Here is a 24,637-nt window from a genome sequence, read left to right as displayed (position 1 = left end):
CCAATGGCCCATCCAGTCCAGCATCCTGTTCTCGCAGGGGCTGAACAGTGGGAAGCAGGATCTGAGCAATCTCAGCTCCTGTGGTTTCCAGCAACTGGCATTCAGAAGCATCGCTGCCTCTGACTCTGAAGGCAAAGTACAGCCATTCTGTACAGCCATTGATAGCCGTCCCCTCCATGAATTTGGCTAATCCTCTTTTAAAGCCACCCAAGTAAACTGCCTATCCTTGCCGCAGGATCACATTCATCGAGTGCTTTACCAGCTGCACTGGCTCCCGGTGGAGTACAGGGTCAGGTTTAAGGTGCTGGTTTTGACATTTAAAGCCCTATGTGGCCTAGGACCCTAGTACCTATGGGACTGCCTCTTCTGGTCTGCCCCACAAATGACAACATTTTGGAGGTCCCAGGTCTCATCATGGTTAGACTGGTCTCAACTAGAGCCAGGGCCTTTTCAGCACTGGCCCCAACTTGGTGGAACGCTCTGTCACAAGAGACTAGGGCCTTGTGGGACTTGACATCTTTCCGCAGGGCTTGCAAGACAGAGCTGTTCCGCCTGGCCTTTGGCTTGGACTCAGTCTGACCCTTATGTTTTCCCTCCCCTTATGGTCTTGATTTATGGGCTACTTTTAAAATGAGGCTGCATTTTAAATTGCATTTTAACCTGTATTTTAAATTGGTTCCCCCCCCCCAAGTTTTTACTGTAATTTTTATTGTTGTTAGCCGGGGAGGGCGGGGTATAAATAAAATTTATTATTACAGCATCTTAAAAAGCAGAGACATCGCCTTGCCAACAAAGGCCCGTATAGTTAAAGCTATGGTTTTCCCAGTGGTGATGTATGGAAGTGAGAGCTGGACCATAAAGAAGGCTGATCGCCGAAGAATGGATGCTTTTGAATTCTGGTGCTGGAGGAGACTCTTGAGAGTCCCATGGACTGCAAGAAGATCAAACCTATCCATTCTGAAGGAAATCAGCCCTGAGTGCTCACTGGAAGGACAGATCCTGAAGCTGAGGCTCCAATACTTTGGCCACCTCATGAGAAGAGAAGACTTCATGGAAAAGACCCTGCTGTTGGGAAAGATGGAGGGCACAAGGAGAAGGGGACGACAGAGGACGAGATGGTTGGACAGTGTTCTCGAAGCTACCAGTTTGACCAAACTGCGGGAGGCAGTGAAAGACAGGAGTGCCAGGTGTGCTCTGGTCCATGGGGCCATGAAGAGTTGGACACGACTAAACGACTAAACAACAACATTATTATTACTATTGTAGTCTAACAATGTGCTGCATGAAGAAGCCCTTTATTCCTTGTCCTGTCCAAGGTCTGACTCAGCACCTGGTTTTTAATAAGGGCACGAGACTGGGAATCAAAGGCTGGCAGAGAAAGAGAGAGATGTCCTATGGAAATGTGGTTTCCTTGGCACGTTGCCTGTGTGACGTTGGACATGCCTTTCGCTTGCCGCTGCCCCTTCCTGGGTCATTAACCCCGGAGTGGCATGTTTGCTGGTGCCGCGGCCTCTCTGTCAATGAACTTGCTGGCGTACAAATGCCAGGGAAGAACCCGAGAAGAGAGGGATGTGAGTCAGTCCAAAAGCAGCCTTGAGCAGCGGGACTCTGACCTCGCTTTGCAAACACAGCCGCAGGAGAGGCTATGCTGGGGCTTGGGATCAGAAGGAGTCGGCTGCTTGCCTGATCCAGGATTGACAGGACCCCCGGAGGAAGCTGCCCATATGGAAGGAACCATGGAGTCTTTGGACCTCGTGGAAGACCCACGGTAAGCAACCAGGGACCTTGTTCTATGTGGAGCTGCTTTTGGGTTCCAGACCCTCCACGTGTCCCTATTTTCCAGCGCCAGTCCTGCATTTACAGAAGCCGATTTGATCCCAGAATGTCCCGCTTTTCCTTAGGACATCTCTGTTTTCATCAGAGAAATGTTGGAGGGTATGGAGTTATGCGACCCCCAAGCTAAGGAGATAAGGAACTATACAACCTTTAAAAGACACTTGCAGGCAACCCTGTATAGGGAAGAATTTTTTTAATGTTCAATGTTTTATTATGTTTTTATATTTGCTGGAAGCTGCGCAGAAAAGCTGGGGTAATCCAGTCAGATGAGTGGAGTATTATTATTATTATTAAATAGGACGTCCCTATTTTCATCGGAAAAATATTGGAGGGTATGGGTATTCCATCCATGATGATGCCTGGAGTTTTGAGGTGCATTGGTCAAGAATGGGGGCAAGGAAGGTCTCATTTGAGAGGGGTCTCTACACAGGCTTGGCCCCAGAACCTGTTCCTTGGACGCAGACAGTATCTGCTAGGTCTGTCAACCAGCAACCTAATTTGTAGCCCATGAATCATCTGTCTCTGACAAAATGTTGGTCAGCTCATCAGTTAAATATTTTCAAGGATAGTTTCCTCTGTGTCTTAAACCTTGTGATCTCTCCGAGATGCTGAAAGAAGCACGAGATAAATCATGACAAATTGAATCAGGGAAGGTTACTGCTCTCAGAATGAAAAGCAAACGAGTGTGCCCGTAATTTTTGTCCCTCTGTTTAAAGTGGTCCCAAATGCAGAGGCAGAGCAGAACTGTCCTGGCTGGTAGCCCCCAATAACTCTCCCCTCCATAAATTCATCTAATCCTCCCTTAAAGCCATCTAAGTTGGTGGCCCTCCCTGCCTCCTGTGGCAGTGAGTTCCATAGTTTAACTCTGTGCTGCATGAAGAAGAAGAAGAAGAAGAAGAAGAAGAAGAAGAAGAAGAAGAAGAGGAGGAGGAGTTTGGATTTGATATCCCACCTTTTACTCCCTTTAAGGAGTCTCAAAGCGGCTAACATTCTCCTTTCCCTTCCTCCCCCACAACAAACACTCTGTGAGGTTAGTGGGGCTGAGAGACTTCAGAGAAGTGTGACTGAAGGACTTCATTTTATCTGTCCTGAATCTTCCAACATCCAGCATCCTTGGATGTCCACAACATCTAGTATTATGAGAGAAGGAGAAAAAAAAAATTCTCTGCCCACTTTCTGTATGCCAGGCATCATTTCACAAACTTCTATCGTGTCACCTGTTCCTGACATTTCTCAAAACTGAAAAGTCCCAAATGCTGCATGGGGAGTTCCTCCATTCCCCTGATTATTTTAGTGGCCCTTTTCTGAACCTTTTCCAACCCTATAATATCCTTTTAGGGGTGAGGCGACCAGAACTGTACACAGCATTCCACCATAGATTTGTAGAACATTGTTATGTTATCGGCAGTTTTGCTTTCATTTGCTTTCCCAATGACACCCAGCATGCAATTTTCCTTCTCCACTCATTCACGCTACTTGAATAATAAAGCAAGAGTAATGGTGTGTGTGCACAGAGTGCATAAAATGATAATATCACTTTTTTGTTTTTGCTTTTTGGACACAATCTAGTGGGTGGGAAGCTTTTAATGTTTGATGAATTACTGTATTTTAATATTTGGTTGGAAGCCACCCAGAGTGGCTGGGGAAGCCAAGCCAGATGGGGGGGTATATATAAATTATTATTATTAATGAACCAGCCTCTGAACGTTACCTGGCAAAGGCATCTCAGTGCTGCTCTGGGGCTTGTTGGAGAGGAGCAGAGCTTTCAAAGTCCCTTATCTCACGGCAAGAGGGGGGTTCTTTCATCTCCATCACAGGTTCGCCCCTGAACTGATCCACCTGCTAATCCACAATTTCAGCATCCCGGTCGCCTGCTTCTCCCACCCACCCACCGCCCTGCAGCTGCTGCAGCGTAAGTTGGCAAAGCTGGAGGGGTTTGAAACTACAAAAGAGAGAAGGAAACATTGGCTCCCTTTGCTTTGCAGGAAAGTGTCTTGCAGAATCCTGTGCAGGAGAGTCACCCGCCTCCTTGCGGCGCCAGAGGACCTGAAATTGAAGGGGTGCAGAGGAGGCGAGGGGCAGACCACTTGAGTTACATGCAGAAGATCCCAGGGCTGAAATATTGGAGAGCTGCTGAAAGTCAGTGTAGACAGTACTGGGCTAGTTGGACCCAATGGTCTGACTTGGTATAAGGGAGCTCAGAACAATGAGGACTGGAATCTTGTTCTGTTTTTAAGTGTAAGTTTGTAGCTTAGTGGAGAAGCATCTTCCAGGTTCAATTTTTGTCATCTCCAGATAGGCTGGGAAAGACTCCCTTGCCAGCCAGTGTGGACAATATTGAGGTAGATGGAGCAATGGTTTGTCTCGATAAAGTGTGGTTCAGGTCTGTCAAAGAGTCAACTTCTTTACCTGCAAAGGCAGAGAGCATCCCTAGAAGCTCAGATGGTCAGAGGGGGCCCTTTTGCCACTTGGATCCTCGGACGATTTTCTGGGGACCGCATGACAGAAGTGGGCGGAGCCAGAGACAAACAAGAGCGGCAGGTGTCACTCACACTTCCATAAGGTCAGAGGCTCCTATAGATGCTCACACCTCTTTGATCTGGCCTGGGAGGGGGTGGAGACTGGGAAGCATGTTGACAGACAGACAGAGAATTTTGCAGGGTTGCATTTGGCCCACGGCCTGAGGTCACCGACCTCTGTCTTAACTGGACATTAACCCGCAGTCTGTGCCACCCCCAGGACACCCCCAGTTGCGCCACCAATGCCCCCCTTTCCCATCAGAGGATCAGGGCACAGGGCCAGGGCAAGGTGGGCTCCCCAGACTTCGCCATGGTTGGGTTCTGATCCTCCCAGGACCCAACTCCGGAAAGAATTAGGGTGTCAGGAAAGGTCTACTACAGGGGTCGCAACCTTTTTCAGCAGGGGGCCGGGTCCACTGTCCCTCAGACCTTGTGGGGGCCTGGACTATATTTTTTTGGGGGGGAATGAATGAATTCCTATGCCCCACAAATAACCCAGAGATGCATTTTAAATAAAAGGGCACATTCTACTCATGTAAAAACATGCTGATTCCCGCACCATCCGCGGGCTGGATTGAGAAGACGATTGGGCCGGATCCGGCCCCCGGGCTTTAGTTTGCCTACCCATGGTCTACTACCTAATGGGCCAGGCGTGGGGGAGATTTGCAGAAAGAAACCTATAAATGGCAAGTGACTGCAATTGGGGGTGGGATTTTACTATGGTGGAGGTGATGATCATAGAATTGTAGAGATGGAAGGGACCCCAGGGGTCATCTAGTCCAACCCCCTGCAAGGCAGGAATCTCAGCTCAATATCCTGGAAGGACTGCATTGCAGTTGTCTGCCTGTCCACAAGGACCAGTGCACTGGGGGCTGATTTTCTCCTATATACATAAAAATGTATGATGTTGTCATGCTGTGCAGTTTGTGCAATGTGAGGAACTTGCAGCTGGCCCAGTTGGTCTGTGGGACAGAGTTTGGGGGAGTTTTAGCAAGCCCTTCCCTCTGTGAAACACGTCTCCATCAGAAGGAGGGGGGCCCTCGCATAGTGCCTCCCCTCGACCAGAATTTTAACGGAGCAGAGAGGGTCTTCACAGAGCGGTTTAATAAATTGATGTGTGGAGCTGATGGGTGGGGCTTGGGGGTCAGAAGGGAGGGGCTTGTGGAGATCAGGGTGGGCAGAATGGAAAGGGGGTGGTCCGGTGCGGAGGAAGGGCAAAGTGGGAGGAGGGGTTGGTGAGCGGAATGCGTTTGAGCAGCAGGCCCCAGTTAAAACGACAGAACTGGAAGGGACCACGGGTGTCATCTAGTCCAGCGGTTCTCAACCTGTGGGTCCCCAAATGTTGTTGGACTACAACTTCCATCATCCCTGAGCTCTGGCCTGGCTGTTGTTGTTTAGTCATTTAGTCATATCCAACTCTTTGTGACCCCCTGGACCAGAGCACGCCAGGCACTCGTGTCTTCCACTGCCTCCCGCAGTTTGGTCAAACTCAGGCTGGTAGCTTCGAGAACACTGTCCCACCATCTTGTCCTCTGTCGTCCCCTTCTCCTTGTGCCCTCCATCTTTCCCAACATCAGGGTCTTTTCCAGGGAGTCTTCTCTTCTCCTGAGGTGGCCAAAGTCTTGGAGCCTCAGCTTCAGGATCTGTCCTTCCAGTGAGCACTCAGGGCTGATTTCCTTCAGAATGGATAGGTTGATCTTCTTGCAGTCCATGGGACCAGTGGCGTAGCGTGGGTTGTCAGCACCCGGGGCAAGGCAAGTAATTTGCGCCCCCTAACCCGTGGATTTGCGCCCCCTAACCCATGGATTTGCCCTAACCTCCAGATGTTGCTCCCGGTGCGGCCGGCCCCCCCTGCACCCCCCACGCTACGCCACTGCATGGGACTCTCAAGAGTCTCCTCCAGCACCATAACTCAAAAGCATCAATTCTTCAGTGATCAGCCTTCTTTATGGTCCAGCTCTCACTTCCATACATCACTGGCCCTGCTAGCTAGGGGTGATGGGAGTTGTAGTTCAACAAGATCTGGGGACCCGCAGGTGGAGAAAGGCTGATCTACTCCAACCCCCTGCAATGTAGGACTCTTTTGCTCAACGTGATGCTCGAATCCGTGACTCGTGAGTCTCATGCTCTACTGAGAGATGTTTCTGAAGAGCTCCCACAAACATTGGCTCACTGTTACTTGCAGAGCTGGACCTCGTGGACCTTGCAATCACTGGCATGGCGACCTTCCTCACGCTGCTGTCAGTCATCATCTTCGTGGAAGACGCCCTGTATCTCTCTAGAAAGGTCCGCTGCTTCGTCAAGATGAAAACCCTCATATGGAGCAGCTCTGCGCCCACCGTAAGTGCCCGTCCCTCGGTTACCTGTCTCTGGGAACCCCCCCCTTCTAGACTACTGCAATGATGATCTTGGGGCTGCCCTTGGTGGCAGCCAGAGAAATGCATTTAGTATGCAGAGCAGTAATTGAGGCTGGGATGATTCTGGGCTGGGGAGATCATGGACCAAAATTAGTGGCACCTTGGAAGATGGCAGACTCTTATATCTTATATAGGATTATATAAGATCGTATTGTACCAACCACACCATATTAGCAGAACTTGAGTGATACTTGTAAACACAACAAATACCGTTTGTGGAGTAGACGGGAACAATATTAAAGAATATAAAACTGTGTGAAAAACACGGCAGTATAAACAGTACAATGAGAATGATAGGAAGACTCGTTTTGTCAGAAGTCTTTTTAAAGTGTTTATTTAAGTATTAATTAGGAAGATTAAGTTTTTTTATGCACGTAAATCTGCTTTTTCTTCCTTCTTTTTTCTGTATTTTCTTCTTTTTATTTTTCTTAATTCTTTTTTATTTAATTTTCTTTTTATAGTATGAGATTGTAAATTCTTTGTAAATTCTTTGTATAGGTGTGTAATTTAAATTAATAAAGATTATTTTTTTAAAAAAAAAGAAAGATGGAAGACTCTCCTGGGTTGGGGTTTTTTAAAGCAGGGGTTGGGTAACCACCTGTGGGGGATTCTTCAGCTGTGATTCCTGCATTGCGGGGGGTTGGACTAGATGACCCCTGGGGGTCCCTGCCAACTTTTATGATTTGATGAGTGGGGAGCAGCTGCTGTTGCGCTCAGGCCCTGCTTCCTGGCTTCCCTTTGGTGGCAGTGAGAGCAGGATTCTGCCCCCACTGGACGCCTTGGGTCTGGATCCAATTGCTTCTCTTTTTGCATTCTCAGCCTTGCCTCCCTTTCTCTGCCAGGTGATCTCGGTGTTCTGCTGCTTTGGGCTTTGGGTTCCCCGCTCCCTGAATGTGGTGGAGATGGCCATTGGCGCGTGAGTACCTCCCTGGGAGACCCTCCCATTCCACCCAAATTTTAATTTGACAAAATTTTAATTCCACCGGATAGTGACAGGCCAGAACAATAGCCCTGTTCTTAACATCCTTTGCTGAAACTTTACATCATCTCCCAGGCATTTGACAGATCGTGATGACTGGCTGGATGATACGGTTTGCACCGAAAGTGGTTTTTTGCTGTTTTACTGTGTCTGTTCTATGGGTTTTTGGATTGAGTTTTATCGCAATATTTTGTAAAGCCCCAATCTCCAAGCGGAGAGAGACTCTAGGGGTTCCTAGCACTTACCTGGTTTCCGTCTCCTTGCAATAAAGGAAGACTGTACTGCCCTAAGGATATATGGCTTTATTAGCACGTATACCTCCATTCGCTTCTGTGGCACAGGGCATCTTCTTTGGCTATGCCAGCTTGTGGCATTTAACTAGCTGCCAAAACCGTTACCTTGACAAAGGAACTAGTTTGGCTAGCTTCCCCTTGTCCATGATCACTGGAGATGGTGACAGCAGCCACGAAATTAAAGGACGCCTGCTTCTTGGGAGAAAAGCAATGACAAACCTAGACAGCATCTTAAAAAGCAGAGACATCACCTTGCCAACAAAGGTTCATATAGTTAAAGCTATGGTTTTCCCAGTAGTGATGTATGGAAGTGAGAGCTGGACCATAAAGAAGGCTGATCGCCAAAGAATTGATGCTTTTGAATTTTGGTGTTGAAGGAGACTCTTGAGAGTCCCATGGACTGCAAGAAGATCAAACCTATTCATTTTGAAGGAAATCAGCCCTGAGTGCTCACTGGAAGGACAGATCCTGAAGCTGAGGCTCCAAGACTTTGGCCACCTCATGAGAAGACTCCCTGGAAAAGACCCTGATGTTGGGAAAGATGGAGGGCACAAGGAGAAGGGGACGACAGAGGACGAGATGGTGGAACAGTGTTCTCGAAGCTACCAGCATGAGTTTGACCAAACAGCGGGAGGCAGTGGGAGACAGGAGGGCCTGGCGTGTTCTGGTCCAGGGGGTCATGAAGAGTCGGACACGACTAAAGGACTAAAGAACAACAACAACATATGTACGATGCAGGGGCTCACAGCATCAACACCCCAACCGATCTTGCTTCTCTGTTTGGTTTCCGGAGAAGCCCCAATGTCCAGCACACAGCATGCAGGTCTCTGTGTCTCCTGCTTCCAGCCGGCCTCCATCTCAATCCCTGGCTATTATTCTCCTTCCTACCTAGCAGTTAAGTGAGGCAGGTGTCCTTCAAGGTCCACCCATTCGCTTCTATGGCACAGGGCATCTTCTTTGGCTATGCCAGCTTGTGGCATTTAACCAGCTGCCAAAACCGTTATCTTGACAAAGGAACTAGTTTGGCAAGCTTCCCCTTGTACATTCTGACCTCGCCAATACAGGATCCCAGGTTTGGAAGGGGACCCCTGGGTATCATCCAGACTGACCCCGCAAACTTTTTCCATTCCCCACCTTTTGCCTTTAGGGGTGCAGGTGGCGCTGTGGGTTAAACCACAGAGCCTAGGACTTGCCGATCAGAAGGTCGGCGGTTCGAATCCCCGCGATGGGGTGAGCTCCCATTGCTCAGTCCCTGCTCCTGCCAACCTAGCAGTTCGAAAGAACGTCAAAGTGCAAGTAGATAAATAGGTACCACTCCAGCGGGACGGTAAACGGCGTTTCCTGCTCTGGTTCGCCAGAAGCGGCTTAGTCATTCTGGCCACATGACCCGGAAGCTGTACGCCGACTCCTTCAGCCAATAAAGTGAGATGAGCGCCGCAACCCCAGAGTCAGCCACGACTGGACCTAATGGTCAGGGGTCCCTTTACCTTTACTTTACCTTTTGCCTTTAAAAAAAAATTGTTTTCAGAATGGCAGATGAAGATGATGGATTATATGGGACTGGCAGAAATGACTGGCAGAATCCGGGACGAGGGAGAAGAGGCGGTGGAAGAAGACTGGAAGAAATTTAAAGACTACCTACAGAAATATTGCAAAATTAATGAATGTTAGAATGATGTTGGATAGAAATTAAGTGGTTTCCAGCTGTAATGCTTTAAGAATATGGAAAAATTGAATTGATAATGGATGAAAATACTGAGTTATAAAATGTTAAATTATATATATAGGATAAATGAATGAGGGTAAGGATTTGCTGATTTGATTAGCTAAATGGGAATACAAGAAGGGGAGGTGTGAGGAAGTCAATGAAACAAGCAAAGGAGTTTTAAGTTATGAAAAATAATTGTTTTTAATCTTTCTTGTTTTTTCTGTATGTTTTAATTATTTTTTTTAATTTTTATTTTTATTATTATGTGTTTTTGTATACATGTTTTGTAAAACCTTAATAAATATTTCTTTAAAAAAAATTGTTTTCTGTTCTTAAGCGACTAATAATATAAACAGAGCAATAAATGCAATTATTAACATGGCTTTCGCTGTTCCTCTTCCAGGTACTTTGCCGTCTGCTTCTACCTGCTGATGCTGATCATGGTGGAAGGTTTTGGGGGCATGGAGGCTGTGCTCAAGGCCTTGAAGGACACCCCGATGGTGATCAGCACAGGGCCCTGCTGTTGCTGCTGCCCCTGCTGCCCTCGCATCACTATGACCAAGTGAGTGGAAGGCTCCCAGGTCCCACTTTTGGGGGCTTTGGGCCAGATCCAGCAGCCACAATCCCCACACCTGCCTGCCTCCTTCTTTGCAACCAGTCTGGGTGCCTGGCGCCACCTGCTGTTGGTCCTCCCGCCAGAACATACAATTACAATATAAAAAGCACAACATATGCTCTACCCACTGAGCCGCACAGCCCTCTCCCCAGTGTTGTTTCGGGGTGGGTGGTTTTGGGAGAGGGAGGAATCTCCCTTGCCTCTTCTTCCAACACAGCGAAAGGTTGCTTGAGCTTTGACCGGGACGTGGGCCTTTCCTGGGCACAAACACCCGTCTCCTCCTCCTTCCTCCCCTCTCTTAACCGCAGGCGAAAACTGAAGCTGATCATGTTGGGCAGTTTCCAGTACGCCTTCCTCAAGGGAGCCTGCATCTTCCTGGGGCTTGTTCTGACCACGGAGGGGCTGTACGACACCTCTGAGGTAAGTCCCAGCACCTGCAGCCGCCTTGCCCTTAAAAATCTAGATGGTCGGAAAGGGACCTCGGGAGGTCCTCCAGCCCAACCCGGGTGCGATGCAGGAATTGTTGCTTGATACACCCACCCCTTCTCCCTCGTGCACCTATGAAACTTCTCCTAAGACACAGCCAGGCACACGCTCACACCCAGCAGTGGATCTCCCCCTGTTCACCCAGCTGTGGTCCCGCCTGGATCAGGCCACAAATTTCCGCTGACTGCACCATTCTGCTTCCCAGCTGGCCGGCTAGATGACTCTGGGGAGCCCAAGAGGAAGGCAAAACAGCCCCTCCCACTGTTGCTCCTCAGCAGACGTCACATGGGGAGGTTCAGCCAGATGGGCGGGGTATACATTAATAATAATAATAATAATAATAATAATAATAATAATAATAATTATGACCCTCGTACCTCTGGGACCGCCTCTCCCGGTATGCCCCACGGAGGACCTTAAGGTCCATAAATAGCAACACCCTAGAGGTCCCGGGCCCTAAGGAAGTCAGATTAGCCTCAACCAGGGCCAGGGCCTTTTCAACACTGGCCCCGGCTGGTGGAACGCTCTGTCTCTTGAGACCAGGGCCCTGCAGGATCTGATTTCTTTCCACAGGGCCTGGAAGACAGAGTTGTTCCGCCTGGCCTTTGGCTTGGAATCAACTTGATCCCCTCCCCCTCTTTCCTTTCTCCTTCTGTGATGGAACTCCTATTTGGGGACTTCCCTGGCTTTTTTCTGGCCCATGAAGGACCAGTCTGGATAGTTGGCCTTGGTGAAGATTTGATGTTTTCTCCCCCCAAAACAGTTTTTGATTTGAGTTTCCACTGAAAGGAGGCTGCATTTTAATGTTGTATTTTAATCTTGCTTTTAAGTTGTATTTCAATCAATTGTTTTTATACCGGTGTTAGCCGCCCTGAGCCCAGTCTTGGCTGGGGAGGGCAGGGTATAAATAAAATTTAATAATAATAATAATAATAATAATAATAATAATAATAATTACTCTCCCTGCACATGGAGGCTCCACTCAGCCATGACAGTTAAATGATCATCTTTCATGGATGCGCAAGATTCATGCATTGCAGTGAGGGTTGACTATCGATGATCCTCGGGTCGCTTCCACCTTTATGATTCTACAGCCATTTCTTTGGATCTATTATCCTCCTTTTATTTATTTATTTTATATCATCTTTTCATTTGATTAAAAAAGATATAAACATTCAACAACAACAACAGCAAAACAATTCAAGATCCAAATTTTGAGATTACTCTGAATCTCCTGACTTCCCCCCATCCCTTCCATGGATCCTAGTGATAATATTTACAACTGCATATCAACACTATCCAGATTTTATCCTTCCGAATTATCCATACTTTCCGTTAATTTACAAGTGTGGTTCAAATCCTGATCATGTTTTAACCTGCTTTACAATGGTCTTATAAATAAATTGTTTCCTTTTTTAAATTTATTTAATCATTTTTTCCAATACAAACAACAACCGCAAAAGACACATACAACGAAAACCATTGTAACACTAATAACACAATTTCTCAATTCAGATTTGAATACTGATATACCTTTGACTACACCTTTTTAACAATATTTCCCCACCTCTCCTCCCCCTACTTACCACCACTGTCCACCTTATCGCTTAAATATTCCTTCCTTTCCTTTCATATTTATCCATTCTTAATTTGCGTCGACATGCAGTTCATTCATATGTAGCTAGTCTGTCCATATTATCAATCCATGTGCTCAATGGAATCTTTTTGCGGCTCTTCCAATTCATCAAAACAAGTTTCTTTGCTTCTAATATGGCACGGTACATCCATTTTTTTGGAAATAAATTGTAAACTTTCCCCATTCTTTTTAAAAGTTCTTGTCCTATTGATTTCCGAGCTTCCCAGTTAATTTTGCCATTTCAGCGTAGTCCATCAACTTGGTTTGCCATTCTTCTCTGGTCGGGGTGATTTCCTCCTTCCATCTCTGAGCTAGAAGCATCTGGGTGGCTGTTGTCACATACAGAAATGTATTATCCTCCTTTTAAAGCCATCTAAGCCACTTCAGGTAGCAGCAGATTCCACAACGCAAATATCCAGAGTGTGGGGCTCAGGTGGGATTGCTATGAGGAATTATGAAATATGGAGCAAGCCATTGTGTCCGCGATGATGAAAGCATTGCGTTGACTGGGTTTGATTCATGGACAATAATTTCTGATCGAATCCCACAAGCCTTTGCACCTCTGCCATTTGCTTTCTCTACGCCTGACAGGCACGTATAAGCATTCTGAAACACAGACCAGCCACCCTGGGTCATAAAGATAGAAGGTGGCTTTGATGTAGTTTAATCTTTAAATAGATCTTAAGGGCCAGGAAGAGAGTTCACAAGGAGATGGCAAATACTGCCATCCTGCCTCTCCTGTTTATGACCTCCAGGATTTTGCTGGATGCATTCCTCCTTTTATTCCTATTTTATTTACTCTGTACTACATATGCATGCTCAAGTAGGACATAGTTTCTTTGTAGTTAAAAGAATTTCTTCTGATCTGACCTTGTCCCACGTGGGGTTTTTGAGATGCTCAGAAGAAATCTGATTGGTTTTTACGAACACTGTGTAAAAAGTTATTTTGTGAATAAAACGACCTGGGCCGAAGGGTGGAGAGGAAATTATTATTGGCACTCCTCCCTGAGTCTTCCTGGTCAAGCCTTGTGTGTATTTTATTAATCAAGAGTCCAATCCTTCCTTGCTTTGGAAATGCTACAAGGACAGATTAAAGGAAGGACTTTTTCAGGCAGCATGTAGTTAAACTATGGAACTCCCTGCCGCATGAGGCAGTGATATCCAAGAATTTGGATGGCTTCAGAAGAGGAAAAGATCAATTCATGGAGGATAAAGCGATCAGTGGCTACCGACCAGGACAGCTCTGCTGTGTCTCCACAGCCGGAGGCAGCAATGCTTCTGAATGCCACTTCCTGGAAACCACAGGAGGGGAGAGTGTTGCCCTGGGTTCGAATCCTGCTTGAGGATTTCCAACAAACACCTGGTTGGCCACTTTGAGAACCGGGTGCTGGAGGAGATGGGCCCCTGGCCTGATGCATCCGGCTCCTCTTACGTTCTTGCCTTCTTGCCTTCTAGATATCAGCCACAAGCGTGGCTCTGTGGATCAACACCGCCTTGGGAGTGTCGACCTTATTTGCTCTGTGGGCAAACGCGGTCCTCTTTCGGCAAGCCAGAGCCCACTTGTCGGAGCAGAACATGGGCTGCAAGTTCGCCTGCTTCCAGGTAACCTCGTCTCTTTCTCTCTCCTCTCAGGTTCACGGTCCTTGCATTAATTTACAAAGTCAACGAACAACTTACATCCGGTATATATGTCAGTATATATGAACTCTTATATCCCAGCTCAGTCACTCAGATAATCTGCATTGTCTGGTCGAGTTGGTGAGGGTCCTTTGATAACAAGGAGAAACCGAGCCTTTAGTGTCATCAGGCCAGTCCAGTGGAACTCACTGCCACTAGAAATTCAGCCGGCGCCTCCGGTTTCAACTTTTAAATGCCTGCTGCAAACTTTTTTTTATTTCGCCAGGCTTATGTAGGCAATTAAGAAGACATATCTCCACAATAGTTACCCGATTTCTGTTTTTAACTTTTGTTGTCTGGCTTTGTGTACCGTTTATACTTTTAATATACTTTTAAGTTCTATGATAGTGCAATTAACCATTATTTTTAATGTGCTTTTAGCCTTCTGCATTGTGTCTGCATCGTTTTAATTTGTGTAAGCCACCCTGAGTAAAAAAAAAACCCAGGGTATTAATAAATATAACACCAATATCGATTGTTGTTGTTATTGAAATCTGTATATCGCTCTTTGTCTGAAGATCTCAGTGCGGTTCACAGAATGAAACCACTCTGATTTATTTTATTTTTTTAAAAAAATATGAATAGTGATATATATTTATTTATTTAAAAATACATTATAAGTAAACAAGCCGACTTTCCAAATGAGATGCCCAACTCAGCCCGGGTGCTGACGCCCCAGAAGCTTCTCCAGCCCCTTCATGCTTTCGGTCCTCATTGTCAGCGCTGCTTCAGAACACTTCCTTCTGTAATTAATCCAGAATGCGGCAGCTAGACTGGTGACTGGGAGTGGCCGCCGGGACCACATAACACCGGTCCTGAGAGATCTGCATTGGCTCCCAGTACATTTCCGAGCACAATTCCAAGTGTTGGTGTTGACCTTTTGTTATGTACTGAGTTGAATAGGATCCAAACTGCAGCAGTCTGATTGGTCCTAGAACAATAGGATCCAAAAGGCAGCAGTCTGATTGGTCCTAGAACAATAGGATCCAAAAGGCAGCAGTCTGATTGGTCCTAGAACAATAGGATTCAGAATGCAGCAGTCTGATTGGTCCTAGAACAATGCAGCAGTATGATTGGTTGGCAGGAACCACCCAATCATGCTCCCGATAGAAGTGAATCCACAACCTGATTGGCTTACAGTAGAATTCCGGAATTAGCCAATCATGTGCAGCCCATTGTGTAAATAATGTATATAAAGCAGATACCTTGAGGGGGCTTTCATTCATTCCTCCTCACCACTATGAGCTGAATAAAGAGCATGAAATCACTTTGCGACTCTGAGTATATTTCACCTTTAAAGCCCTAAATGGCCTCGGCCCAGTAGACCTGAAGGAGTGTCTCCACCCTCATCATTCTGCTCGGACACTGAGGTCCAGCGCTGAGGGCCTTCTGGCGGTTCCCTCACTGCGAGAAGTAAAGTTACAGGGAACCAGACAGAGGGCCTTCTTGGTAGTGGCGCCCGCCCTGTGGAACGCCCTCCCACCAGATGTCAAGGAAATAAACAACTACCTGACATTCAGAAGACATCTGAAGGCAGCCCTGTCCAGGGAAGTTTTTAATATGTAATGCTGTACTGTTTTTAACACTTGATTGGGAGCCGCCCAGAGTGGCTTATTCTTCTGTGCTTGTGCTTTCAGGTCCTCCTCATCCTGACGGCGCTGCAGCCCTCCATCTTCAGCACCCTGGGCAATGGCGGCCAGATTGCCTGCTCCCCACCGTTCTCCTCCAGAGTGCGGTCCCAGAGTGAGTGAAAACCCGAAAAAAAAGAAAGGAAGCATCCTGAGGCTGTGTTGTGGGGTGGTAGCAGCGGCCCTTGAGGAGGAAAATTGGGAAGCGGTTAAGGATAGCTCTCTAAAAGTATCTCGAGGGCTGCCCCACGAAAGAGGGAGCGAGCTTGGTTTCACCAGCTCTGGAGGGTAGGACTCAAACCCATGGCCTCAAATCACGAGAAAGGAGATTGCGACTAAGCATCAGGAAGAACTTTATTATGCTTAGAACCATTCTGCAGCGGAAAGGACTCCCTCAGAAGGCAATGAACTCTCTTTTATCGAAGGTTGTTGTTTTTTAAGCAGAGGTCAGGTGGCAAGAGGTCATTTGAGATTCCTGCATTGCAGGGGGTTGGACTAGATGACCCATGGAGTCCCTTCCAACTCTACAATTCTAGTGGTGCATGCTCTGGTTATCTCCTGCTTGGACTACTGCAATGCGCTCTATGTGGGGCTACCTTTGAAGGTGACCCGGAAACTACAATTAATCCAGAACGCGGCAGCTAGACTGGTGACTGGGAGAGACCACCGAGACCACATAACACCGGTCTTGAAAGACCTACATTGGCTCCCAGTACGTTTCCGAGCACAATTCAAAGTGTTGGTGCTGACCTTTCAAGCCCTAAATGGCCTCGGTCCAGTATACCTGAAGGAGCGTCTCCACCTCCATTGTTCTGCCCGGACACTGAGGTCCAGCTCCGAGGGCCTTCTGGCAGTTCCCTCGCTGCGAGAAGCCAAGTTACAGGGAACCAGGCAGAGGGCCTTCTCGGTAGTGGCACCCGCCCTGTGAAATGCCCTCCCACCAGATGTCAAAGAGAAAAATAACTACCAAACTTTTAGAAGACATCTAAAGGCAGCCCTGTTTAGGGAGGCTTTTAATGTTTACTAGGTTATTGTATTTTAGTGTTTTGTTGGAAGCCACCCAGCGTGGCTGGGGGGACCCAGCCAGATGGGCAGGGTATAAATAATAAATTATTATTATTATTATTATTATTAGGGCCTTGCTGCTGCTGGACAAAGAAACCGAGCCTTTAGTATTAGCGGCACGGTCCTGTGGAACTCTCTGCTACTAGAGAGTCAGCAGTTGCCTTCTCTTTTAATGCCAGGCATCTTCCCGGGCACCCTGCAGCCGGGATGACTGGGGATGTAGTTGAAAACCTCTGGATGGCACCAGGTGGGCAAAGGCTGCATTTGTGGGAAGCGGAGAAGCCAGTGACCTTCCCCCGGGAAAAGGGCCAGACTCATTCTCCTCCATCTTTGCTTGCAGTGATGCACGCACAGCTCCTGGTCCTGGAGACGTTCGTCATGGCTGTGCTGACCAGGATGTACTACAGGAAGCCGGACGACAAGCCAGGCTGTTGCCCGGCTGGAGGTTTGCCAGAGAGCAAAGCAGAAATCGGTCTCTCGGCTGCCTAGGAACAGGAGTGCCCAGCAGGGCTTTCGGAGGCCCCCCAACCCTCTTGCCAACATTTGCTCCGGGATATCAAGAACATGTGGCCTTCCTTGCAAGGGGAAGGGACAAGGGACTGATTCTGTCTTGGGACAGGCACATGGACATATGACCCTTTGTACAAGAATGACTTCAGGACAACTGTAATTTGTGCAGCTATAGTCAAAAATGCCCGGGGCACATGGAATAAATCCATTTTATGCTGTGTTGGTTATTAATCCCTAGCCCGCTCCTACTATGAAAAGAAATCCCAGAGTGTCTTCTTCTTTGGCGATTCCTCGTAGCCGAGTAAGATTGTTTTCCATGAACACGGCTTTAAACGTGAATCTGTAAGTGACTGTGGAGGCCAATTCTGGATCCACAGGTCCTTCCATGGTGGGTTTCCAGGTGGGAGTTGATCACAGTGAGGGTTTGCAAAGCATGCCTTCTTCTTAGCATGTTTCTCCCTTTCATCCCGAGTTCGAGTGTCTTCAAAGTCTATGGCACCTTTGAAGTCCAGTTGGTGCGCTCACAGGCCAGTGTTTCCCACTTATCAGTGCTTATGTTGCATTTTTAAAGATTTGCCTTGAGAGCATCTTTAAACCTCTTCGGTTGTCCACCGGTATTTCACTTTCCATTCTTGTGTTGGAAATAAGAGTAGTCGCTTTGGAAGACATCCGCACATGACCAGTCCAACGAAGTTGATGTTGAAGAATCACTGCTTCAACACTGGCGATCTTTGCTTCTTCCAGTACACTGGCATTAGTTCGCCTGTCTTTCCGAGTGATGTATAAAATTTTTCAGAGACACCTGTGTGATTAGAACCCCCTTTTGCATTCTCTGCACTGCTGAGTTTTTGGGGGACAGGTGATCCTGTCACAGTGTGTCTTTTGGAGTCACAGAATCATAGAGTTGGATGGGACCCTGGGGTCATCTAGTCCAACCCCCTGCAATGCAGAAATCTCCCATTTGAGCGTTTTGTGGTCCTCCTCGCCCTTGTGACCCAACGCTATGGGGACCTGTGGCGGGAGCTGTGCAAATCTGGCATGGCTTGTGAGATGAGAGCTTGGCACCACAATATGGAAGCAGGGAGATGAAAGCTGATTTTTGAAACATTAAGGACAACCTGAAAGTATTTTGGGTAAAATGACATTTATTTGGCTAAAACGCGTAAGTGGAAGAAAAAAGGAAGAATGCACAAAACAACCCCCATCCAGCTTGCAGCAGAACTGGGAGCTTGCAATTCACAGAGACAGGAAACTGGGACACTTAACACTGATTGAAAGAGGCATGGCTAGGAGAGAAAAGTCCATCACCACCAGTCTCTGTGGCTACAGAGAGCTCTGTTGAGGCAACCAGCTAAAGATTTCTGTTTGGGCGTTTTTACGTTGGCTTCCCTGCAAAGGACACCATGAATGGCCTTTGTCCAGCACAGTAAATCTTGACTGCCGCATCCTGCAGCTCAAACCATCTAGTGCCAAAACCTGGCTCCTTAGAAAGAGATCTTCCAGGTCTTTGCTAAGCCAACGAGAATGGAAGGTTGGGGAAACTAAAAAAAACCTTAATTCTTCCTGTTTATTCGTGCTAAAAAACCGGTAACTGTTTCTACTACAGACATGTTTGCTCCTCTCTGAAGCAGGAGAGCTAGCCTGGATGAAACTTTACGATGCAGGGAAGTCACTGAGGAATTGAGCTGGTCTCAAAGGCCTGAATTAGGCAGCCTTAAGACTTGGCTAGAAACCCTGCGACAATGCAGTGATAGGACCAGATCTCATATGGCTTTTAGGAAAACGCAGCAGCTGTAATAGGGAACGGAAATTATGTTTCCCACAGTGCAAGAACGGAGTTTCACAAAGGCCCATTTTTCAAGTGGTCAAATGTATAAGATGCTTCAATGCTGGTATTTCAGGATGGATGGCTGTCAGAAGGTCCCTCAATTCTGCAACTCTCGCATGGCCAATGAAAGGTTAGTTTGGATGCTACTGGAGTGGCATGAAAGCTGCCCAAACATGGCTTGGGTCCCACGATGTTCCGCTAGCATATGTGAAGTACCACCATGTGGCTTTTCAAATCCATTATGGGACGCATAACAATACTGTCATTGGCCAGAGCACAAGGACTCTATTCTGGGTGGAAACTTGGGACAGTCAGAGATTGCCCTGTGTAGCGGTTCCTCCCCAATTACGACCCTTTTTTTAAAAAAAACAACCACCCTGTGTTGAGGACTAAATAGTTATATGAATAATGAGTGTAGCTGTATGGGTGGAAGAGTCCATTGAGATTTCCATCACCTGTTCAGCTGCAAAGGAAGGAAATGCAATTTCTGGCTAAATGCATATGGTGGCCCTGGAAAACTATTTGCTTCTGGATGCAAAGAAGTCAATAACCCTTGCCTATTTTCTCCCTCTGACTCTGGGAAGTATGGAAGTCTCCAAATATTGCTAAAAGGGGTGCATCACACAGTGCCCAGGTGAGTTCATTCAGAGGCAACAGGACTGTGCTTCACGCAGGACTAAATAAAACTGCACAAATGCCGCAAGCAGGTTGTTCTATGAAGAGCCTACGTTGTGTAGCAACACCCGTGTAGGGGCCATCACTCACAACTACAGTTGTGCAAGATTTGTGCACGTCCCTAACCAAAACCCATTTTTGTACAGTAATTTCACAGGGCCGAAGTACGGTTAAGAGTCCTGGCCTTTGGGCTTCTTTTGAAAAGGGCACAAAACAGAGTCAAGCACACAGAAGGCGATCTTTCAATGCTACCGCTGCTCTACAAACCTACATCTTAGAGAGAGGGACCACTGGTATAATGCAATATGTAGCAGTCACTATTTCAGCACCCCAAATCCCGTTTGCTTTTGTTTTTTAAGTCACCCAGCAAATTTATCTGCTTCTGTAGTGACCTTTGCAAGTATCACTTCGAATGGCTGGCTCCATAAGTGTCATTCCTTTAGCGCCACTGACACTCCTGTTCCCAAAGCAGTCTCCAGATGAGCCGGTTTGGGAGACAATTTCTGGGGCAAAAGAACCACCCTGAGGTGCCGTTCCCCTCCAACTCGCTGTTTTCATGGCAAAATCTTCTTTTGGAAGAGCGCCCTCAAAGGAAAAGACACAAATTATCCTGAGGCCATGTGTACCACGGCAATTTTACGGCACCAGGGAAAACTTTCAGAAGCACATTTTACCGCATGAATAACATGGAAGGGAAATCTGCCTTGTGGCAACTCAGTTCCTGCGTCTGTGAATCAACTTTATACAGTGTGCAAATGTTCAGAAGTGTGTCTCAAAACAATCCAACTGAACACACTTTTGAAGAGTTAAAACGGGGCAATCAAGCATTTCCAGGACTCTCCCCTCTCCTTGTGGAATGGGAAGGTAGGCTGAGGAACAGAAATGCATTCTCCTTCGGATTTTTAAGACACCAGGGGGAACTCACAGGGAGGAGAGAGCACGGCGCTGTCTGCTTTGTGAGCTCCCACCAAAAATCCTGACGGTGTATGGCCCAGACTGACCACCACAGTGGCAATCTGACCAACACCTTCGTTCCTGTCCAGGGACAATCTTCATGTCAGAACATATGTGGGCGCCAGGATGCCTTGAAGTCTCGCTGAGCTCACAGAGTATGGCAGAGGCTGTCTGCCTGCTCCGTGTTCTCAGAGCATGAATAATTCCTCCCCCCCCCCCGAGACATTTCACAAACTGATTTTCCTACAAAGAGACAATCTCTTAAGAAAAACATTAACTCATGAAATAACCCAGACGGGCAGTCGTCCATGCTCAAGGGGCAGCTGGCATCGTTCTTGACAGGGAAACATCAGAAGCAGGGACTGAATCCAGGGAAAATCCATGCGGAGCTGACAGTTAACTCTGAACATTTATTACACAGTTAACAACAAAAGCCAACAGGAGGAGCACCCCAGACATCGGGCAGTTCACTGAAAGAGCAGCTGTTTTGCGTGATATTAATTTGCACCTTACTCAAGGCAGAGCTGAGAGCAGGGTTTGCACTCAAACACCCAGAAGATTTGGAGGTGACGCAACGAGTGTGTTGCACCCTTTGAGCTAGATCTGTGCTGCTGGTGGTCTTTCCTGGGAGCACAGAACGCACACTCAGCCATAGTTGCACAAGGGGGCGGTTCCCCTCTTCCCCATGAAGGGGTGTGGGGTGGGCAGCAAAGCCCTGACCACTGGGCGTTTATGACAGACACAGGCAGGCAGGAGAGCAGAGTTGCAGGATCAGACAGAGCTGCACGGTGCACTTTGGAAGCTGGGAGGCAGGAAGGGGTTAGGGTCAGGTAGGGACGTTCTGAGAAGAGATGGGTAAGTCAACAAAGGCGAGATGGGTATGTCAACAAAGACCAAACACCCGGCACCAGGAAAGGGGTCACAAACCTTTGCTTAAAGCACAACACACAAAAGAGATAAAAATTTAAGCTTTTAACAGGTTCCCAAGTTTCCTTGTTTTTGCTGCCCAACAAGTCTCAGAATGGGGAGAATCGGGGTTGCTTTTCTGGACGCTACAGAACGACTGCCACCCATTCAGCCCTGCTCTGGCTTTGCAACGCAACGTACATTCCACCTGAAGGCCGCACAATGCTAGCCTGATGTTCTCCTCCAATTCGGCAGCAAGCAACTTGCCTTTGAAGCCTGGGGGGGTTGCTACTCCTGCTGCACATCCACAGGAACTTTAAGCCAACTTTGCCCATTTGGGAAGCGAACTGAAGTTTTTCTTTTATTATTGTGTGCGCCAGAAGCAGGAAGAGGCAGCTGAGCAGACGACCCAACAACCTCACCGCGGTTACAGTGGGAATCTGCAGACATGCTCCCCCCCCCTTTTTGCACAGCCTCCCCTCCCACTTATCTTCTTGAGCACCAGCAAACTGGGGGAACAGAAGGGCTTGCAAGGTGACCAACTGCCGCTCCGGCATCCCAAAAAGCATCTTGTGACTCCACAGCCAGCCGCCACCTCTCTCTCTTTTTACAGATTTTCTACTGTAACCACTTCCTGCACTACTTCGACTTCACACCGGCTCAAGGGCCTTGTGGGCCTTGAACTGGATACAGCCTGTGAGGAGGCAGGGGGCACCCTGGGACTTGGGGGCAGGTAGGCAACGATGCTTGCCTGCAGGGCAGCCTCCCGGCTCTGCCAGCCCCATAATTCCCCCGCCAACCAGAGCGCTCATTTCCACGAGTGGCTCGGGCCGGTTAAAAGTTTAAAAGGAATACACCTGCTTTAAAATAAGAGCCACCTTCCCCCCCGTTTCCCCCAAGAAACAAGACAGCAAATAACCAATGAAAGGGGAAGTGGGGAAGGCGTTCAAATGCAACAATGCGCCCCACTCCCCAAGGCACTAGTTCTCAGCGAGAGAGGAGGAGGAGGATGCTGCCCGGGTGGGCTGCCACGGCAGACCCAGCCCTCGGGCGGCGGGTTGAGGGGGAGGCGCTCGCTCTCTGGAGCTCATCGTCAGCCGTTCTCTTCATGCCTGGAGGCGGGACTCATCAAGGAAGCAGCATTTGCAGAAATCCCTGCGGGGTCCAGGGTCTCTAGTCCTCCTCGTCCTCGCTGATGTCGTAGGCCACCGCCGACTTGTTCCTGGGGACGTTGGCCGGAGACGAGGGGGGCGTCCGGGCAGTGAAGGGCCAGCGGAAGGAAGGGGAGGGGGAGCGGTCGTGGGTGGGGCTGCTGCTGGGGCTCTGCTTGGGGCTGATGGCCTGCAGCATCCGCCCCTTGCCCTCCTTCAGCATGTGCTTCTGGGGAGGAAAGGCAGAGCGCTGGTCAGAAAGCTGCCGCAAAACTCACATTAATAATGCTTGAATTAAGAATAGGAAGCTGCCTTATGAATCAGACCCAGTGGCCCGCGTAGCTCAGCAGTGGGTCCTGCGGCTATGGACTACAACTCCCAGCATCCCTAGCTAGCAGGAACAGCGGTCAGGCATGATGGGAGTTGCAGTCCAACAACAGCTGAGGACCCTGTCTGAGACACGCTGGCACACTGACCAGCCGCGGTGGCTCTCCAGGGTTTCAGAGAAGGGGTTTCTGCCAAGTCTACCTGGCGATGCTAGCAGGGGCTGCACCTGGGGCCTTCTGCATGCAAGGCAGGTGTTCTGCTGCTGGGTCTGGGTCCTTTCCATGCAGAGGACTTGCACCGGCTCCAAGTTTCAGGCCTGCCCCCTGCCACTTATCCAGTCATCAAACCATTAGTTCACCTGGCCCTGTACTGGCTGCAGGTTCAGGCAGGAGTCCTTTGGCTGGAGATGATGTTAGGGACTGAACCTGGGACTTTCAGTGTGCGAGGCAGGGACCCCAAGGTCATCTAGCCCAACCCCCTGAAACGCAGGAATGTCCTGTCTGAACTCACCAGCTGGGTTTGCTGTTAGCATGTGCAACAAGGCTCCCTTTATCGAGCTGGATCACCTGGGGCCCACCCAGTTCAGTATTGTCTGCTCTGACTTAGCAGCTGCTGACCAGGGCCTCTTCCACCCTCCCCTCTGAGATCCTTCTAACTAAGGCGGACGGGGAGCCTCAGTCCCCTGAAGACAGCCAAGCCAAACCCCCTGTGATGGCCTGGGATTCGGACTCAGATGCTGAACCTGAGGGATCCCAGCCTGCACAGGATTCCCCGCCTGCAGAACCAGCTGAGCCGGGGCTGGGGCATGAGCCTGAAGGGTCCTCACCTGTGCTGGATCCTCAGGTGCAGGCACCAGCTGAGTCTGCTCTGGCTCCTGAGGTGATGGAGGACCCATTGCCTGCAAGTGCTCCACTCTCAGCCCCGTCAGGGGAATGTGAGGTTGCCTCTGGGTCTGGTAACCCTCCAGCCTCTCCTGAGCTGCAGAGGCTCAGGGTAGAGAGGTGGAGGGAACTAAGTTCCCGCAGGAGGAGTGCTCGCCTCCAGGCCAGGAGAGGCGAGTCACCTGAGGATTGGGGCCACCCCTATGCCTCGGGGCAGATAAAAGCCAGCCAGCCCCGGTCCCAAGTTGCAGGAGCAACATTGTTGGTTGCTAGTTCCTGCCTGAACCCTGTCCTGCTTCCCTGCCTGAGCTCCTGACCCGCCCTGGCTCCCTGCTTGCAAGCCTGTTCGTGACTTCACCCGACTCCCTGCCCTGCTCCCTGATTCAGCTACAACGGACTGCCTCCTTGTTGCACCTTTGACCATGGGCCAGACTTGGACCTCGCCTCTCGGGTAGCCCACGGGACCAGCACACCTCGTCCTGGCTTTGAGTGACACCTGTTGCCCTGCCCACTTTTGCCCCTGGCCCCGCCCACCAGGGGCTGCT

General features: G+C 48.6%; 2 protein-coding genes across 5 annotated transcripts in view; one reads left to right on the top strand and one right to left on the bottom strand.

Annotated features, from left to right (window-relative positions):
• Window positions 1-1,474: 1,474 nt before the first annotated feature.
• Window positions 1,475-17,589, top strand: SLC51A (solute carrier family 51 member A). Its single transcript, XM_083612929.1, has 9 exons — window positions 1,475-1,768; window positions 3,654-3,748; window positions 6,541-6,695; window positions 7,615-7,688; window positions 10,156-10,314; window positions 10,677-10,788; window positions 13,946-14,092; window positions 15,805-15,910; window positions 17,201-17,589. Exons 1-9 carry the CDS (start codon window positions 1,491-1,493, stop codon window positions 17,347-17,349), a joined length of 1,275 nt encoding a protein of 424 aa, XP_083469055.1. The 5' UTR covers window positions 1,475-1,490; the 3' UTR covers window positions 17,350-17,589.
• A 908-nt stretch (window positions 17,590-18,497) lies between these two features.
• The window catches only part of PCYT1A (phosphate cytidylyltransferase 1A, choline), a 39,338-nt gene continuing 33,198 nt past the window's right edge, over window positions 18,498-24,637 (bottom strand). For 3 of the 4 annotated variants that reach the window (XM_083612875.1, XM_083612876.1, XM_083612877.1), the window contains exon 9: window positions 18,498-23,113. In XM_083612875.1, the coding sequence (XP_083469001.1) occupies window positions 22,907-23,113 (207 nt within the window). In that variant the 3' untranslated portion in view covers window positions 18,498-22,906. The remainder of the gene's footprint in view (window positions 23,114-24,637) is intronic. The other variant, XR_014547896.1, reaches the window with a different exon arrangement.

This window comes from Podarcis filfolensis (assembly GCF_964270895.1).
Source record: "Podarcis filfolensis genome assembly, chromosome: 5".
In the NCBI taxonomy this organism is placed as follows: Eukaryota; Metazoa; Chordata; class Lepidosauria; order Squamata; family Lacertidae; genus Podarcis; species Podarcis filfolensis.
Note: the sequence above shows the minus strand (reverse complement) of the source record. Positions and strands in the feature narration are given on the sequence as shown.